The 21,044-nt window shown below is 39.9% G+C and overlaps 1 protein-coding gene across 4 annotated transcripts in view; it reads right to left on the minus strand.

Annotated features, from left to right (window-relative positions):
• TASP1 (taspase 1) overlaps window positions 1-21,044 on the minus strand; it is a 60,357-nt gene that overhangs the window by 23,018 nt on the left and 16,295 nt on the right. For all 4 annotated transcript variants that reach the window (XM_060272424.1, XM_035110065.2, XM_035110063.2 and 1 more), the window contains 6 exons: window positions 20,903-20,987; window positions 19,263-19,342; window positions 15,548-15,654; window positions 10,221-10,340; window positions 7,451-7,529; window positions 1,114-1,224 (listed from right to left, as the gene is read on the minus strand). In XM_060272424.1, the coding sequence (XP_060128407.1) occupies window positions 1,114-1,224; window positions 7,451-7,529; window positions 10,221-10,340; window positions 15,548-15,654; window positions 19,263-19,342; window positions 20,903-20,987 (582 nt within the window). The remainder of the gene's footprint in view (window positions 1-1,113; window positions 1,225-7,450; window positions 7,530-10,220; window positions 10,341-15,547; window positions 15,655-19,262; window positions 19,343-20,902; window positions 20,988-21,044) is intronic.

Raw genomic sequence — 21,044 nt, forward strand, 5'->3', positions numbered from 1 at the left:
CTGTGACAAGAAATCTACTCACTAATCCTCATTCTGTCAATTCTTGAAAGGGCTTTTCCTGCCTAAAAATGAATGGCAAACTTTCAACAGAAAAAGTTGCCCATATTTAGCAAGCTATCCCAAATTGAAAATAGTAGTACTGTAGTAGTAGTCATAATAGTTCAAGTCAACGAGAAGTTGGTTGAAATGGTTTCATAGAAACATTCTTAATCCATATTTTCAACACATGCACACATCCCTTCAACATAATCCTTTACAACTTTTGGGTAAAATTCTATTTCTATTAAGGGCTTAGGATTTCGTTACGAACCTCTTACACATTCAACCATCATTTTCAAACATCCACACAACAAAGCGGGTGGGATCAAAGAATCAGAAGGATAGCACAGAAGAAAAGGTATTGAAGTAAAAACAGTAGGAAACACAAAAGCCACCAAGATGTTCCTCAATATTGCCTATTTATATATCTCTTCTATACTCTGAATTATTTCATCTATGTGTTATACATACTGTAGCTATCGGCTCGTGTCACAAGACCCCCTAACATACCAAAACCATTTCTGCTGCAACAGGCTTAAGCAAAAACAATAGAGTGTTCTGGAACTCTGAAGTTCAACCTCCCCCCCCCCCACCTCATCCCAATAGACTAGACTGCATTGCATTGAACAGGCATTAGTCCCCAAAAGCTAAAGCTCTAATCAATGTGTTACTCTTCCCGGTGTCACAAGCCTCATTGTTTTTTGCAGCAACAACAGAACAACATGGCTACACCACTGGCAAGACTTACCTCACTTGCTCTATAAAACATTTACTAAAAACTGCCTGTGCACAGTGAAAGGTTTAAGTGAAACTGCTTGCTCTGCAGATGTGAAGCAACACCTGTCTCCATCTAACACAGAAGGTGACCTCCATTAATGCCAATAACCAGCACTATGAAACATTGGCTTCATAGTGTTTAAGCGAGCATGGGGACATTCTAAGAATACCCTCTTGAAGCAACACTAGGAAGTTTGTGAAGTAGAACAAGTGTCACTTTGGGGAGGATCAGAAGAGAAGTAGACAGACACCAGCTCTTAGCCACATCAGAGATCTGCTAACAAATCTTGTACTTACTAATAAACTTGTTTTGCATAGTTTCTAGTAGAGCCTGATGAGCATCTTCATTTTGCAAAGCACACGAACATTCTCTAGCCAATAAGGTCCGTACAAGGTGCTCCCCACAACCTACACAAAACATTAACAAACATAGTTAACCTATATCTGTACAATTGAGGAAAGCACTTAAACACATTTTTTTGGGGGGGGGGGAATCATTGCAATATTGTCTCTGTGCAAATCCCATGAAAGATTTCGGAAAGTTAAGACATATGAACAAAGCAGCAAAATAATGCAAAGGAAAAGAAAACATTTAAAAAGTGAAGGCATCAGTTTTATTCTTTATTACCTCATATTTCACAATGATTTAGGATTCCACAGCACAGTGAAGGCTGCTGTGTCAAGTACAACCCAACAGGCTTACTTTCAAGAAAATGCCTACTTATTTAGGCCTCAAGTGCCAAAGTACAAAGTGTTTGATAATCCTTCTCTCATCCATGCCTCCCCTAATCTCAAATTAAGACTTTTTTATAGATTAACTGTCAAGTCCAATTTATACAGACACTCAAGGAAGCACATAGTTGTGTATCAGTTAAGGATATATCAGTTTTTAAAATACAGAAATCCTTTTGATGTCAGAATTTTCACGGATTGATTAGAGAGACTGGTTAAGAGCCAGTATAACTAAGTTTAAGGCAACATTTCTCTCCTCACTCACCTCAACCAGATGCCAGGAAAGCCAATAATTGGAAAACCCACGTATTCCCGTTTTAAAGGGTTAAAAAGCTACACCCTAGGTCTGTACTTTTCCTAGGTCTGTACTTTAATGAAAGTAGAGCAGAACATTTTCCAGAATGCTGTCTGACTCAAGCACAATAGCAAGCACCTTTGCTTTGTCCTTTCAATATATTTAGTTATGATTTCTGTGATTTTTAAGACCACAGATGCTCCTCATTAACTTTATTCCCAATGCCAATCTCAGGACAGAGGCTTCATTCAAGGTGGCGGATATTTTTCAGCATGAATGCTGACAACAACAACAACAACAACAACAACAACAACAATTTATTATTTGTACCCCGCCCATCTGGCTGAGTCTCCCCAGCCACTCTGGGAGGCTCCCAATCGAATATTAAAACAATACAGCATTAAATATTAAAAACGTCCCTAAACAGGGCTGCCTTCAGATGTCTGTTGACTAACATGCTCAGTGCTTGTGGGGATAACTGTGCAACAATGGGCTCAGACAGAGTAAAGGTGAACCTGTTTCTCAAACTGAATGGAACAGACAGGATCCCAGAAATTTAGTCAGCCACAAACCATGGATTCAGCAGTAAGAGTTTGCCAGTTGTAATACACCCAGTCCTTTTCACCGCCAAGTTTGTTGGCAGACTTCAAGGAATTCCAGAACACAGTTGGGCAGCAAAGACACACCCTCTGACTTTACCAGCCGATGGCAGACGAGCAGAAAGCTCTTTCGTGCTGATCATTTTTGGGCATTCTATCCATAAATGTATGGCTGATAAAGAAAAACTGTGTGCCACAGAAAACACACGTATTGTGGCTTCCTCCCTTGTAAACGCTCTACCTGAGCTATGACTAACTTCTATGCTTTGAAAACGAAAATAAACCTTGGATGACGGCTTATTTCTACCACACGTGCAACATGGGAGGGTCTCTAAATACTGGCCTCGCTCTCAGGTTGCACCAAACCTGTGTCTGAACTATAACACTTCAGACTCCAAGTGCTCACGTAACTGAACTCTCTCTCTCCACACATAAAACTAGGGTTCTAGTCTAGACTTCCCACACATCATTTCTGCATGGAGAATAATTCAGTTGTGTGAGCCGCCACCAGTATCCCAAAGCGTCTGCAGAACTGGATTGTCTATTTTCAACACAGTACTGCACTAATATGTTAGGAAAATATTTTTATTTGGCAAGGGACAAAAGAGAGAGAAAAGAAACACGCCTTTAAGTTAATTTGGCTCATAATATACCAGCCTAAAAGGAGAACACACACCAAGATTGTTTAATCCCCATAAATTCAGCCAAAATTTCACTGTTCCAACTTACTTCTAGCCATTAAAATGGATTCAATGTGAAGGACTTGCACAATTCCAGAGAAAGACTCTGGAAGTCCTTCCAAATATGACCATAAGGTATACATAAAGGATAAGAAACCACCAGACATTACCCAGATTTGAAAGTGATCAGATGCTTTTGGAATGGTACCTGAATGAGATGTATTCAGGTTGTTCAAAACAGTTTATTTTTACCTGGCTTTCTTTCCCCCCCCCCTCCCGTCTAGATTTCAAGTGCTCTGGGTTGGTTTACACCATATATTTCCTCTCATTTCAATCCTTTCAGCAAAACCTGTGAATTCAGGATTTGGCCTGTCATCTTACCAATGTCATGACTGTTTGGCAAAGGCTGCAATCCTAGACACACATACCATAATGGGATTTTCTTTTTAAAAATGTTTAGGATTGTGCTGAAAGTTACATTGCCTTCAAAAAGGATGGCCATATGATGAAGAGGACAGGGCTGCTGCATCTTTAATGGTTGTGTAGAAGAGGGAATTTCAGCGGTGAATCGTGTCATGCAGTTGCCATGCCTGTTTTCATCTGAACATCCTACCTCCAAGTAATGTGGAACGTTTTGCTTGGATTTTATTTCTCTGCACTGAAACTGTGAGGTGTTTTTGTGCACTATGTGCAATGTCAATACCTGAAGGATTGTCTCACCCCTTATGAATCCAGTTGGTCACTGCACTTTGCAGGCAAGGGAGGGTCTTCTACAGATCCCATATCATCAGGAAATCCATTTCACACCATGTAAGAATCAGGCATTTAATATCATGGCAACTACCCTTTGGAAATTCCTCCCTTTTCAATTTTAGACAGGCACCATTTGTTGTCTTTTCAGCACCTACTGAAGACCTTCCTCTTCTAGCAAGCAATTTAAGGTGACACCTTTCTCAGTCTGGATCTGTACTGGAATTTTAATGATTTTTAATGGTTTTACAGTCGTACCTTGGCTCCCGAACGCCTTGGGAGTCGAATGTTCCAGCTCCCGAACGGCACAAACCCAGAAGTGTGTGTTCCAGTTTTAAAACGTTCCTTCGGAAGCCAAACGTCCGGCAGGGCTTCCAATTGGCTGCAGGAGCTTCCTACAGCCAATCAGAAGCCGCACTTTGGAAGTCGAACGTTTTGGAAGTCGAACGGACTTCCGGAAGGGATTCTGTTTGACTTCCAAGGTACGGCTGTATTTGCTTGTTGTTCACTGCCCTAGGCTCCTTTGATAGGGATATAAAATTAAATTATTATTATTTCAGTATATAATCTATGCTGCACCAGCAAAGTATGATTGGGAAGCCCATGACACACAGCCTTAGATCAGGGCAATGCCACCTCTTCTACTATCTGCCTCTGAACTTTATTTACTTGAGTCGTCCCCTGAATGCAGAGCATTTTATGCCACAATTGTGTGTTATTTAATTTGTTGGATTTATTGGCCGCGCCACATTACTGTTTTTATTTTATTATTTTAGCTGTTGCTTGTTTGACTGCTTTATCTGCTGTATTATCTGACTATTTTATGCTGTTTTAAACTTTGTTTGTTCTTGTCACTTTTTATTGTTATTTGATCATTTTATTCTGCATTAAGATGTTTTAAACAGCTATTTTGCGTACACACACACACACACAAAAGGTAGAGCGTATTTCCCTCATGGGGCGAGCAGCAGCTAAGTGAGTGAGTGTGCATGTTTGTGTGTGCCTTCAACACCTCCTCCCCCAGCCACCACTTTAGTCAAACTGGCAGCCCCGTGCGGTTTCAACCCAAGGAAAGAAAACGTTGGGAGATCCAGTTGTGGATCTCCTGCATAACGTGGAGTTTGGTTCTCATTTACTCATTATAATGAGTTGCTTCCAAAGTTGGAGGAAGCATTTACAGGCACAGTGTGCATTACAGTAGTCCTCAAAATGTATCTAACATCTTTTGCTTTGCCATTATTAAGCCAGGAAATCATTTATAGAGGACACACCATTCAGTTCTGGCAGCATTTCAGGTATTTTACAATGAAACACTGGAAAAAAATTGCAAAGTTTAACTGTTAACAGTGTAACTCGCTTTATCAGTTTACATGACCATTTACTACCATATGTATTGTTTCTCGTTTGAGCTTGTCACAAAGCCCAGCACCTACACCATGCTCTCCCCCTAAGCAGATTTCTGCACTTTAAAGCAACCACAACAAGAGCCTTAAAAAAACCTCAACATAGGATAAAGTAAAACATTACTTATTATTCCAGCCCTGCAACTCAAGAGTCATCTAGCAATGGAATAAAGATGGCATAGCAAAGAACTTCTGTAAAGCAAAAGGGTTTCAGAGCAGCATGTCACAGAAACTGCTTTCTGCTTCTTTTGATGGGCTTTCCTTTCAAGTCAGGAAATTAGAAGCAGGTGTGTCAGAGGGCACCCACATTCATACACCACACTGAAACACACGCGTTTTCAATTTTCAAACATGAAAGCAACTCCTATTGAACGGAGGGAGAAATGAAAACCCAGGCCCTCTTTCTGCAAGCCATATGCAAAAGGCTATGAGGGAGAAAGTCAGGCAGCATGTTAATAGCTCGTGAGCTATTGTTAGATACTCTTGCCGCAATAGCAAAACAGCTCTGGAATCTAAACAAAAACAGAACACACAAAGACATTAAAATTGTTATCTGCTATAAAACACTTTTTAAAAAATCAGCATTGTATACTACTCCAGAGGTGGCACTCCTTAGTATATCAAAACTTGCCATGCAGTAAGTATTTTTGAAAAGAGTTTCTCAGCGTAGCATTTTAAGTCACAATGATAAATAGTAAATAATAAATAAAACCACACATGTGTACATACTGTAGTATCTCCCTATTCTCCCTGCTGTTTTCAAGGAACAATTCTTGATAAAACTCTCTCCCCCTCTCTCTTTATATATAATACTGTAGATGCAAACCAATTTTGAAGAGACTTCAACATCGTTGAAAGATAATTTTTGGAATAATGCAATTAGGAACTAGCATGCTGCTTAAAAACTCTGGTAGGTAGGAAGAAACTCTGGTAGCATGATTTAGATAAATCAATTGTTATTTTACTTGATTGTCAGAAGCTAACAGAAAGGTTATACTGATCATTATTATATATGCAACATAGAGAAGTAGGGGGAAAAGACAGGTCACTGTCTTGACAAGTTTAAACTCTACAATATGACAGTAAGGAGTGAAGAAAAGGAAGCAAGAGAGAGAGGCGAGATATTTGGAGTATGAGACGGTGTTACTACAGTAATACTACAGCAGTGGAAAGAAGGCACAATTTGCATCCCCACCCCCCCACCCCGAAAACTACTACAACTACATTTTAAATGAGAATCTATGACTAGCCTTGTTCAGGATTCCCAACAATATAGACTGCATTATCCCTCATATGCAAAGCAGACTGCTGCAACTTAAGGGGCACTTTCTCCTGCAAATTCCAAAGATCTCAGAAGATCTCAGAAGCCCACTCTGCAGTAACTCGGAGCAGGGTTATTAGTGTGGCTGCCCCTGTTCTATGGAATAGAATTCCCATTGAGATATGACAAGCGTTCACTAGGCACCCCTTTCTTCAAATAAGTATTAATGTTTACATAAAAAATATAAATTCCATGTGGCACCTTGGAACAAGTTTCTTCTCAACAGCAGTTTAAGGAAGATAAAGCCAAAGTTAATTTTCCATTGCAGCACCTCCAAATTTTGAAATGTGTTTGTTAGCAACCATAAGTATAGCCAGTGCCTTCCCCCTCTTTTTGTGCGTGTAAAATATGAGGTACTGGTACTCATACTTGATAATGTCCAACTTCAAACTATGGTTTAAAATTACAACTAAATCAAGACTAACTAATCTGGGGTTCAGACATTAGCAGTATACAGAAAATTTAAGCTTCTAATCTCCTTCTCATGGCTGCACTGGAAAAGAAGGGAAGGGGGTGCACAAAAGTCCAAGGCTTTATCATGCAATACTAAACCATCATTTAGTTTGGCATAGTTAAATGCACAGATAAATGTTTCACAACTATTTATTCTTTAATCTGGAGCAAGCATGATTTTTGCTGCATTTTGCATGTATCTGCATATCAAAGTTAATCTGCACATTTATGATTATGGTAACAGCATCATCTTCCCATTAATGTGAATCTGAATAAGATAATGATAACAGTAGAATCTATTCCAGTACTTCATATAGGTTCATCCATGAGAATACACTTCAAATAACAGTATATAGAAGGAAAATAAGTTCCGGTGAAATATTTGTAAGAACAGCAAATACCTGAGGTACTCACAGCTGTAGAGTAAGGGTTCTGAATTCCCAAGTTCTCAGCCCAGCACCCACATCCGTAAAGAGCTGCCTGACAGAAGAAGAAGGAAGATTTACAAAAGAGAGAGAACTATTTGCCCCTTTACACCAAGTAAAACTTTTTGGTAAAGAATCTGAATAATGTTCCTTGGTTCATCTGCAAACGGTGCCATATACCTCTATCTTGGTAAGAATTGTATAATCAGGTCTTTCATCCATGTGATTCAATTTGACAGCCCATTTTGGACATAATGATCTCAATCCAATACAAGCAAGTGGCGGACATTCTATGTTAGGTCCATAGAATACAGATGAGAGAGCTCATTATCAAGCCTACATGGTAACAGTGGTGAAGACAGTGTATAAACCAGGGGTCAGCAACCTTTTTCAGCCATGGGCCAGTCTACTGTCCCTCAGACCATGTGGTGGGTCGGACTATATTTTGGAAAAAAAATATGAACGAATTCCTATGCCCCACAGATAACGCAGAGATGCATTTTAAATAAAAGGACACATTCTACTCAGGTAAAAACATGCTGCTTCCCGGACCGTCCGTGGGCCGGATTGAGAAGGCAATTGGGCCACATTCGGCCCCCAGGCCTTAGGTTGCCTACCCCTGGTATAAACCATACTTCCCTGTCATCACTGCATCTTCAGCATGCCATCTTGTGGTGCTTTTTCCAGGAGGTCTGGGGGTTTCTCCAGCTTGGCCTACATAGAAATGTGAAAGTACCCTCAAGGGCACGCTGCAACAAGTTCGCTAAATACTTTGCATTCAACTTGACATGGATGCCACTAGTTTGGCACTTCAATCTAGGGAGGTATCCAGAACACTTAGCTGGCCCTTCCCTCCTCATGCAGCTAGCAGAGGGGGGTTAACTAGCTGGATCCAGGCAGTGTTACAAACTGAGATACGAAAGCTAGGAGCTGAATGGCACCTTAAACCTAGGTTATGGGCGAAACAACGGAATGTCCAGGCATGCTTTTTTATAACAAGAATATAAAGCTGAAAATGAATGAACTGCAGCTAAAATATTGTGTTCATTTTTCACATGTTCTAGTCCTCCCCCTGCCCACCCCCCTAATTTTTAAAAGAGGGTCTCTTCTTCAGTCTTCAGAGAGTAGCTGGAAGTGGGGAGGCAGAAAAAGGTCCTCTTTCCTTGCACTCTGCAGCTTTAATCTGAAATCTTAGGTGCAGTACTGTGCTCAGAGCTCAGAAACTGCTCACGCTAATGAAATTCCGTCGCAAATGCGCCTAGAACAATGGGAATTTCAAACACTGGATTCAGGGAGTGATAAATATCTTGGGAGAGAAAGAGGGTGATCCCTAGCACCCTGAAATAAGCAGTTAACAGACCACTCCTAAAGGAAGTCTCTCCAAACCTTGAAAAATGTGAGAATTATAGGGCGATCACAAACACCCTTTTTGAGTAAGATGCTCAAGCAGTTGGTTGCTGGACAGCTCCAGGAACTCTAAAAATGGTACTGATTATCTAGACGCACTTAAATGTGGTTTCAGGTGTCACACTCTGCAATAAGTTCAGATATGATTTTGCAAAATGAGAATCGAAAAATTTTGTGAATACACTCAAGTATTTTTATGAAGGTTTCGACCTACTTTGTACTATTACTATTTTAAATGTAATGAATTCTAAACTGTATGAATGAGAAAGGCAAATGATTTCGAACAAAAGTGGGCTCTGCAAGTGCCAAAGAGGGGAAGTAAGTTGTAACTGCTAATGGTGCTCTCAAATAAATAGGACTTTGCCTTTAAGCAAAACAATCAGATCAAAGGAAAAGAACATTCCTTGGACGATGAAATGGCATGTTCTAGGGCGCATGTGTCCATTTGCCTAGAGGCACTCTGATCATGCCAAAAGTTTATGACCTGTAGTTACATATCAATAAAAGGTCTTCCAGTCCAAGATAATGTCTGCAATCAAGAAATCAATCTAATGCCACATATCAAGAGACTAAGCAAGGTGTAAGAACTCTTGGCACATGGTCATTCCTGGGATAAAAGCCTGTGAAGTAGCTGAAGGAGCAGTGTGAAGCTTCTACCACCATCACCGAGATGCTTTCACTTCTCTGTGCTCCTAGTCTGGACATCTAGTTAGATAAAGCAACTACCTAACATGTGGAAGATTGGGAGCTCTGGAATACTATTACCAATAATGTGTTTAAGGTGGTTTTGCTTTTTTTAAAAAAATACACAAATTGGTACCGTTGCTGCTGGTCTCTCTGGCTTCCTTCTGGGCAAGTCCTGCTCCCTGCTTTGCTGGCCTATTTCCAGCTGGCCTGGGCAGGTGGGGCCCTAACTTACTCCAATTACAAAAGATGATGCTGAAGAGGCCAGAGGCCATCTTAACTGTGTGTTCTGCAAGACCTGCTGTCAGGATACTTTCCAGAAGAGGAACTCTGGGTGCTATGGTCAAGAAAGCCCTGTCCCATGTAGCTACCAACCATACTTCAGACAGCAGTGGGATGTGGAACATCTCAATCAGCAAATCAGCAGTATTTTATGTACCCTAGACCCATTCCCAAAATTATGACTCTGCTTATTATATCAAGCTTTTGGCTGATTCCCACTTACAATGATTTATCATGGAAAACACAGCTTTCTCATAAATACTAGTTTCCCCAAGTTGTAAAGAACGTCACCCAGCCAGTTCTCTCTTTCACAGCAAGTTGGGAACAATTAGGGTAAAATGCAACTCAACATGTAAGCCCTACTAAGACCTACCTGACCAACTCGTCCAGGGTGCTTCAAGGCTAAGCCTCCACTGGATACTGCAGCAGCAACATTTCCTTCTTGGTCAACAACAACTGCTCCAACGGTATCCAGTGTTCCTGAGTCATTCTCCTATGTGACAGGGAAACAAAGACACTGAAAACATACAGACTTGACTGTATTTTGATGTCTCCAGAGATGAAGACCTGACAGAACCAGCAACACAGCGTGGGACCATTTATATCTCTTCACTCAGCCAATATCCATTACATATCCATTCTTTAAAATCATATGCTTTAAAATCATATGTAGCTCTTCTATCCAAAGTATAAAAATATACAAGGGAGCAGACTTTTTCGGGAGTGGCACCAGAGTTAGGGAATAGCTGCATTTACATCCCTGCCCAATCGTCAAGGTCTTTGGGGGAGTCACTCCTAGTGGCAACCCACGGCTTAGATGCAGACATTCAGCCTCTTCCCTTTCGCACTTCCAGTACCTACCGAAGACTTCTTTTTTTTATTTCATCAAGCATGTTAATTGTAGAATTGTAAAAACATAGAATCATTGAGCTGTAGAGTTGAAAGAATCATCTAGTCCAGGGGTTCCCAAATTTTTTTTCTTGAGGACCCCTCATCGAGCCGCTATTGTGACAAGGACCCCCAATAATTTCTAATCCTAAAATTAAAAAGTGAGAGCCAAATTAAGAGTCTTTTTATATTTTATATTTATACGTTTTTTACAGTTACAACAGAGTACTCCATCAGTATACAGTTAGTTTTAATTTTCAGTTCTTAATGAGATGAGTTAAATCTGTCCTTTGAGTCCATTATTTCTGAAATATTAGGTTCCAAACTTGAAACTTTCACTCTGAAATCCGACCGCATGTCGAGCCGATTCCTATATTTGTTTTTCATGAAACACATGGAAGAAAATGCTTGCTCACACCGATATGTGGTTGCAAATGGAAGGATCTTTTTCATTGCCTTATCTCCAAGTTTCTTGTAGTCCTTGCGGCATACAGCAGAACTACTGCCTCTATCTAATTCTAGTTTTGCGCTAGACTCTGCTCATGCAGGAAGCGGCCAAAACAAAAAATCTGTTATCATATGAAATATAGTTAATATTTTTTTTATTCTAATAGGATCTTGAGGACCCCTCTGGCATAGCTCGCGGACCCCTGGGGGTCCCCGGACCACCTGTTGGGAACCACTGATCTAGTCCAACACTCTGGAATGCAGGAGTTTCAACCAAAGCATTCATGACAGATAGCCATCCAACTTCTGCTCAAAAATATTCACTGGAGAGCACACTACCGTCTGAGGGTTTCCGTTCCTTTGTTGAATGGCTCCTACTGTCACAAAGTTCTTCCTGATATTTAGTCAGCATCTTTTTTTTTACCTCTAGTGTATTTGTGGAGTTTGATGTACATGTCTTAGAGACAACTAATTAAGAAATATATAAATTGTTGAAATACACAAATAAAATGAGGTTCACCTGGTGCTATCATTGCTATTGTTTTTCTTTACCTAGGCATTAACAGATTTTACTAATTTAAAATGAGAAAAATCTGTCATTTTATTGTTCTTTTATATTTATTTTGTGCTGTATACCGGCACCCTATCTTAAATATGAATGGTATTGTAAAATGTGTAAAAAAATAAAGCAAATATCCAAGAGCTGTTGTCTATACTCAGGGGCTAAAGGAAGCTTATCCATTAAAATTATTTCCCTTTACTTGTCAAACAAACTTCCTGTCTGATCTTCTGAAAGACAATGCCAAGTTCCACATTCAAATTAATGCACAGGAAAGAGCAAGGTATACCTCCCTTACTGCTGAATAATGTTAGAGGTGGAAAGTCTATGGTTCTCCAGATGTTGTCTGGTTAAAGCTCTCATCAGCCCCAGCCAGCATGGTCAATGGTCAAGGATGATGAGAGTCCAGCAACCTCTTGAGGACCAAAGGTTCTTTATCCTTGTGTTAAAGAGTCAAGCAGGCGATTCCCTGGACTTGGTAGGCTTTAAGTTCAGTAGAACAAAAACACTCCAAAAGCGCTCACCACGGTTCTTCCTTTGATCTGAATGAAATTAATGCCAAGTGAGAATAAAAAACAGTAAAACTAAGCTTTCTATTTTGCCAGAGGGAAGCTCAAACTGGTTTTTAAAAGTTAGAAGGTTTATTACGAAAACATTTGAGAACCATTAACTGAGATTAAAAGCTTTTGTAGCTTGTGGGCATAATCACATTCCATTCAAAAGAATACACCCATTGCCAATTAATTAACCCTAATCACCCACAAGCTCTGTCTTCACAATCAATAGCAAAAAATTCAGGATCACACACTTGCTCACCTACATTGCACTGAAAGCATGGGGAGAGGAGGTCTCTCCTTTTAGAATTCTTTAATCACAAAGACTTGCATAATTTTCAGAATGTGCCCAAAGCAGTAATTGTTACTAAACATTATTCAGCCTCCCTATTAAAGTTAATGAGGCTAATGGAGGGGTCTTTAGATAAACTCTACAGATGGCTAATCTAGTGTTTGCCAAAACTGAGCAAAGGGCACACTCTTGAGCATCAAACTTATCTCTCTCACACACACAGGAAGTAAAAATAATAATAATGGGTTAGATAACAAGGTGCCTAGCACTAGTGGAAGGGGGCCTGGATTTCAGTGCCAACTCCATTTGCCCATGCCTGCACTGGCCCCAACATTTGCCCCAACTCTCAGGAGCTGCTTTTTGGGGGGGGGAACAGGGAGGAGGGCTAAGAAAGTCCTATTACACAAACAGAATTTTTTTAACAGTTGTTAAGATGTAAGATAATATAACGTTTCCATTTTAATATTACCAAGATAGGAAATGCAACACAACTTTATAATTTTTTTATTAATTGATTATTTTGTATACCACTCTTCTTCACCTGAAGATCCTAGGGGACTTCACAACAGAAAATCAAGCTACAGTAATCAAGCAATACAATCTTAAAGGTAAAGGGACCCCTGACCATTAGGTCCAGTCGTGAACGACTCTGGGGTTGCGGCGCTCATCTCGCGTTACTGGCCGGAGGAGCTTCCAGGTCATGTGGCCAGCATGACAAAGCCGCTTCTGGCAAAGCAGAGCAGCACATGGAAACACTGTTTACCTTCCCGCTGTAGTGGTACCTATTTATCTACTTGCACTTTGGCATGCTTTCAAACTGCTAGGTTGGCAGGAGCTGGGACCGAGCAACGGGAGCTCACCCCGTTGCGGGGATTCGAACCGCTGACCTTCTGATCGGCAAGCCCTAGGCTCTGTGGTTTAACCCATAGCGCCACCCGCGTCCTATATACAATCTTACCTTCACTCTAAAAAGTCAAATAAAACAGGCAGACTTAAAAGACAAAATACCATGCCCCCCTCATGAGCTATTTCACATGCATGACCACCTCTCTCTTTCTTGTCATGTCGCTTGAATTCTGAGTTCTCATGAGCTGAATACCACTCATGGGACACTTCCAGTGAAGTGGGGGGGGGGACAGGAGACTTTCACTGATTTGTCATTCCCTCCGTAGCCCACTGCGCTGGAAACTTGCTCTGGAGGGTAGGGGGACCCAATAGAACAGGAAGAAAGGTGGCATATTTGACTACAAAGAGAAATATCCTTTCCTTCCCCAACTGACAGCCTCTACCGGATTACAGTTCCTTCTGTGAACAGAAGGAGCCATTCCATTTGCAGAAGAGTAACTGTGAATCAAATCCTGCATCAGTGTTATAAGACAGGGGGAGAGGAAGCGGAAATTCTATTGGTCAAAGAAATCCCAAATATTTAAAACGACAATGTAATTCTAACACAATAATGAAACAATTTGTGTACACACACACACACGTGTGTGTGTGTGTGTGTGTGTGTGTGTGTGTGTGTGTGTGAGAACTGTTCAATCTGTTAACAAAAGACTTGTGGAATCCAGTTACTTATTTATTCAATTTTCTAAATCACAGCTTGCGTTGGAGTACATATACTACTATGGAGTTCACAAGGCAATTTTAAAACCTGGCTTCAATTTCTAAATTATAAGTGGAACATAATTATCTCACGATGTAAAAATGAATTTACGTACACTCAAAATTATTATGCACTAAAGAAGCTATAGTACAATGCAACAGGAGTTATTTCATGCTCTGCTGGAAACTGGTCCCATTTGCATGTAATGGTAAGCCAAGACTCACCCAGAAAATTTCAAGTGGTCAGTGGGGACAGGGGGGGGAGGGGAGCTTGGAACTGCTGCCTTAAAGTATTGTCAAAAGACCCTCCAAATCTCAAATAGCAGGTTGGTAAGTCCATGTACTGGCATATGTAAGCATTGACTTGACCTTTAATATATAAATTGTACTGAAATCCCTCTTTCCTTAGTTTTATGTTTTTAATGCTCCTAGTCTTTTTGGATATAAAACGTAAGCAATACTCCAAAGACATGAATTTTTGCATATGCAGTAGCTTGAATAGTTTTTTGTTTGTTTTTTGCTTTTGTTTCTCCATAAAAGGAGAAACAGAGCAATAGGTTCTACAGTACACCTCATTTTTCCTTTTTAATTACTGACAGCAAAACTGTATTCAAAATATAGTTGGCAGCAGGTAAAAACTACAGTGCTGAAATAACCACTTAGTAAAGAAAAAAACCCAGCTATAATTTTTCTATAGAGGACCATTCTGGGCCAGGTCAATGCTGGATAAATGTCCAGACATGTTTACCTACCTGGTATTTCAAATTTCATCCCCTTCCAGATCCACAGAAAATGCTTTAAAGTGAGAAATGGTCACCAAAATCTTAAACTGGAGGAAATTTTTTCAACAGATATTTATCTTTTCATGTTTGCATTTGTCATGCACATTCTGAAAAAGTGAAAATGAATAGTAAAATATATAAACAAATCATAATGGTAAGGCACACTTATTTGTTCTGCAAACAATAGTAGATTCCTTTGATAGTTCTATTTTCATATTCCCTGAAGATGAGGGGGAAAATTACTTATGACATATTGGCTATGAGTGCAAGTGGTTCATCCTCTGTACACATGTTATGTTCACACAGAGATACACCATAAAGCTGCTCCCAAAGGCCATGGAACTCTCCAGAGCAGCCTTCAATGAGCCAGAAAAGGAAATTGCTGGAAGGACAAATCAAACACAAGCAAGCATGCATGCATGCACACCTCTGTTTCCATTAAAATATAATGATTATTAATATTGCAAGATTGTGTTGACTATCAATTCACAATAGCAACAAGAGCTCCCAGAAACTTCAGTCCTTGGCACTGTAGTGATTTAAGGGTGACCAATAGCTTTCTGAACAGATACCAACCTTTTCACTTGATTGTCTTCTTTTCTTCAACTGAAAAAGATCGGTTTCCACCTTTTCCGCCAATTCCAGTTTCCTCTTGTTCCTCTTAAAAGCTGCTAAACTAAGTCCTATAAAATATTTAATGGCATTTTAATTACTTAAGAATTAAACCAAGGACACCTTCTTTAAATACTACACTTTGGTACTGGCAACTCAGATCTATGTACAGATTGTAGTTTATCCTGTCCACTGAATAAACACGGATTTATGAAAATCAAAAACACAAATTACCCAAAACTGGCCTAGCTGGCATGTTGCACTAAACCACAGCTTATTTTAAACTCAGGTTTAAAGCAAATGAGCAGCGTGCACACTGCTCTGAACTCCCTGCTTTGCTCTTCCCTCTGCTAATCATTTGCTGCAACAGGGAAAACTAGAGACTAGCTTCATGTTATGTGCAAAACCAGTGTTTTTAGTTTGCTTCTTGGCTTCTCAATCATGGTTTGTCTAGGGAAAACAAATCACAAGCGCTGGTTCTCACATAGCCCAAAGCCAGTCCAATTCCTCCCCAGTGTGACCAAAGGTTAGCAGGGGAAGCAGTGAAGCAAAACTGTGGAACAGCATTAACTAGCATGCTGCTCATTCACATTAAATCACAGTGCAAAATGTGTAAACCAGGTCACTGATGAAATGCAGATAAAAGCATTCACTAATTTTATTCTCAAGGAGCCCAGGCTTGCTATCTGCCATGTTGCTGGCTTCCTGCATAAAGCCAGAGTAGCTAGGTGTCGAGTACCTCAGCTTGTCTACTGGGTTTAACCTCACTACAGTCATACCTCGGGTTAAGTACGCTTCAGGTTGAGTACTTTCAGGTTAAATACTCCACGGACCCAGAAGTGTTTACTTCCGGGTTCTGCTGTGCGCACATGCGCAGAAGTGATCTGCACGCTTCAGGCGTGCCCAGAAGCATTCTACGTGCTGAGCTATCACCACTCGGTTTAAGTACTTTTTGGGGTGCGAATGGCACCCCGGAACCAATTAAGTACTTAACCCGAGGTACCACTGCAAATGTTAATTTTTTTCATATTTTATAGTACAGTACATTGATTATTGCCTTCATTTTATGGATCAATGGTCTCGTTAGATAGTAAAATTTGTGTTAAATTGCTGTTTTAGGGGGTGTTTTTCATTGTCTGGAACGGATTAATCCACTTTCCATTACTTTCAATGGGAAAGTTCGCTTCAGGTTAAGTACACTTCAGGTTAAGTATGGACTTCCGGAACCAATTAAGTACTTAACCTGAGGTACTACTGTATAAACTTACTTCCTCTAACTACTGAAGTATTAGTTACAGGTAGGTAGCCGTGTTGGTCTCACGTAGTCGAAACAAAATAAAAAAATTCCTTCCAGTAGCACCTTAGAGACCAACTAAGTTTGTCATTGGTATGAGCTTTCGTGTGCATGCACACTTCTTCAGATACGCTTCTGACACACAAGCTCAACTTTATTCTAACAAAAGTGAGGGTCAGCAATCATGGTTACACTGTCTAAAAATGATTAAAAGACTCTTAGATGGAATTCCCACTCACAGGGTATTTAAACATTATGTAAATGAATACACACTTGTTTATTTTAAATTATTTTTACCCTGCCTTCCTTGTAAATAATCAAAGCAACTTACAGCCTATCAACATTCACAGCAACGTTAATAAAACATACATGCATGAAACAGTGAATACAGTGGTACCTCGACTTACGAAGACGATCCGTTCCACAGCCGTCTTCGTAAGTCGAGGTCTTCGGTTGTCAGAGTGCGCTTCAGCGCATGCGCAAAGCGCGATTTCGCGCTTCTGCGCAGGCACAGAACGTGCGTGCTGGGTGCGCACGGCGAAAAGACGTCTGGGGTTGTTGACTTCGGAAGTCGAAGCATTCGGTTGTCGAGATATGACTGTACTTGAAAGGTTGCTGAGGATTTTTCTCCCCATGAGCAATGGGATGTCACTCCATCTTCAAAGGAATGTTTTTCTTGATAATAGACCTGTTTGAAGTTAGGTGTTGACTGGCTGCTTTGTGGACACACACTGCTTGTGATGACATCTGCCAAGATCGGGAGGGCAATCTTTTTGCTCCCTACGATGGACAGGGTGCCTATCAATTCTCTATTAGTATGTCACCCTAATATATGGCACTTAATGTTTATGTGAAAGAAACACTGTGAGACTGAACACTCTTTTCGTGTTTCCTTTGATAAGCTTGAAACTGTTAGTTCCTCTAAATCAATCTCTTTGGTTCAATTGTTCTTTGTCTCCAAATGGTTCAGATCTGTCAGATTCATCACTTGATAGCTGGTATCTGCTGCAGATCATGTAACACAGGACAGAAGTAGAAGGTGGAAAAGCTTAACTACATATGGTAAGGAAAGTGCATTTATGCTTATGTGAGCTGTATCCTGACCTTTGTGGATAGTCAGGAATTAAGCTACCTGTCTGGATATCTGTGGAGGGAGAATGGCAACTACCAACAGCAGGCCCTGAAGTGTAAGCTGGCTGGCCTGTGTGTCAATCACAGATATTATAAATTCTTCCCATGCGTGGTCTGAAGAAATAAAGCACAGGGAGTCACAGAGTATCTGTGCATTTAAAACAATTATATTTGTTTTAAATAATCCGAATATTTTTCTGAACCAGATGAGCAAAATTTATTGATGCACAATGATGGCTTCTGGTTTGTTCCAATGACTTATTTTATATCTAAAAATCAGTTTACTTCTGCTTGTTTGAACTTTAAAAAAAAGACTTATCTTCAATTAATGTATCAATGGAAACTAACCCATACTTTTTAAAATAATATTTTTTTAGCCACCTGTTGGAGACATGGCCTTTTCAACTGCTGATTATGCAAGTTTGGTTAAATTACCCTCTCAAATTCAGATTGGTCAAAAATTTACTATTAAGTCAATATTTCCCCCCCACCCTCAACCGTGTATTCAGTTTAATTATACTCTATATTTTCAGAAATGTTATTCAGATTCATTCTATTTGCAGTGAACTGAAATTAACCAGGATAGGCTTCACTAGATATCCAACAATTTCACAAGCCATGAGCAATCACCATGTCTATTTCACCACCAACGTTAAAACAACAATATTGTCTGGAATCACCAAAACAAATTTAGAAACATGCTATAAGCCCTAGAAACAGTTTTAAGTGCAATCACAGTAACAACAAAATAACATGTTCCTAATCCTCAGAAAAGCAATCTGACTCTGGCCAATCATACAGCACCCTCTAGCAGTCATTTAATGGAGTGTACCAAAAATGCACTGAGGCTGAAGTGGTACTGCAGCTTCCCTTCTAAAGCTGGCTGGGGGTAAAATGATTGGCAAAAGAAAGATTACAAAGCACAATTACTAGAAATCCAGCAAGAGTAAGCTTGTTTAGCAAAGCTATCAGGTCGACAGCTTATAAACTGCGTAACCAAGGAGAGGCAGAGATGAAAATAATTAAGAGTAAGTATCTGAAAGTGAGACTGACAATGCTACACTATTTAAAACCTCCTTAGCTCCAGAGAGAATATTTTAGCTGTTATGCAGATAAATATCCAGTGTGACTACGATCCTTTAATTTGAACAGTATCCAAGTGTTTAGCGGCCTAAATCCCACTGATATGAATGTTTTCTTGATTGTGTGCCTTAAGATTCTCAGAACAAGAATTCCTAGGATCAGTTTACTCACTTGTTGCCATGACACCTGGAGGGCAGGCAGGTATCCCGTGATCCACTGCCCATCTGAAAGCTCCTTCGCCAACTAAAAAACTAGCAATGGGGAAGACAAAATGGGTGGGGAAGACAAACTTTGACTGCATGACTAGCAACAACGAATAAGTAGCCAATTATTTAAGCCAGCTACTACTATTGCAACTTGGTTATTCATTGGTTATTAACACAGCAGACAAAATGTATTCTGTTTATCTTAAAACCTGCCACATACCAATTACCCTTGAAAAGCCCAAATTTTTGTATTCTGAGAAAAAGTAAAAGCCATTTCATAATACCTCCTGCATCATTTTGCCACTCGGTTGTTGTTGCCTCCTCAAGAGAGAAAGGCCCAAGTATTTTAAGCCCTCTGTGAAGAGGAATACAGTGGTGCCTCGCAAGACAAAATTTGTTCTGCGAGCTGTTTTGTATCGCGAAAATTTCGTCTTGTGGTTGGCCAATGTAAACAAATCAAAGCAAAAAAAATGCAAAAAAAATCGTCTTGCAAAGCCCGGCCGTAGAAAAAATTGTCTTGCAAGTCAACAACAAGATCGCAAAATGCTTTCGTCTTGCGAGTTTTTCGTTGCACCAGGCATTCGTCTTGCGTGGTACCACTGTATGACTGAACGTGATCCCTGTTAAAAACAGATTTGGGATATGACATTGTTTTACCCTTATGGATCAGGGGCTTTAAGCACTTTAGGCCCTATACCAGGCATCCCCACCCTGCGGCCCTCCAGATGTTTTGGCCTACAACTCCCATGATCCCTAGCTAACAGGACCAGTTGTCGGGGAAGATGGGAATTGTAGTCCAAAACATCTGGAGGGCCAAAGTTTGGGGAAGCCTGCCCTATACTCTATCAAGAGATCTTCTCCTTTGTCAACATTCTATATAGACCGTAGGAAAACTTATTTCAACCTGATTTCTCTGGCAAGATTTTCGGCTGTTTTCACCTATTTTTACATTTATAGGTGAATGATATATCATGTAAGCTAATCAGCTTGAACAGGATATTCAGACCATAATTTGGCTATTATTATTACTAAAATTTATAGTAAATATGTCCTTATTCTTCCACACTTGAAAATTATTAAAACTGTAGTGAATGTGAATAATTATAGTTCACCTTCAAATCTATACAAAACTTAAATCAATGTGAAACCATTGTTTCCTCAAGAAAAATGAGAGCATATTCTGTAAGTTTAAAACTCTGTTGCTTCCAGAGTTTTTGTTACATTTGTCCTTTTAGCACAAATGTAACATTTCACAACAACAAGCTATGTTTTGCTTTGAGGTCTGATTTATTGGATTTTTAATATTTTGAACCCGAAACATCAGAAACAAAAGCTTAGCAGTGTAAATATCTGCATAAACAACCACAGAGGAAGAAGTTCAGACTTAGAACAGAATATTAAAGATAAAAGGCAAAGTTATGCTATTTACAGCTGTAATAAGCATGCAAGATGTTCCAAGATCAACAACAAAGCCAGTCCTCATCTTAAAAGCATGCTATTACTGATCCACACTAAAAAGCATCAGCCTTCTTTTAATAAGAGTAACTTTCAAATATTGTATGCATTACTGCCCAAAATAAGAAACAAACAGTATAAAGTAATTACCAAGGTGGAATTCTGCCAGCAGACAGCTTTCCTTTCTGCCCTTCACACAACAATCTATTTGCCACAGAAACAGGATTTTTGATTCCTGGGAACAGGAAAAAAGTCATTTAAGGAAATGGTCATGCAGTGCTCCAGATAGTTT

Source organism: Zootoca vivipara, chromosome 3 (assembly GCF_963506605.1).
Source record: "Zootoca vivipara chromosome 3, rZooViv1.1, whole genome shotgun sequence".
Lineage (NCBI taxonomy): Eukaryota > Metazoa > Chordata > Lepidosauria > Squamata > Lacertidae > Zootoca > Zootoca vivipara.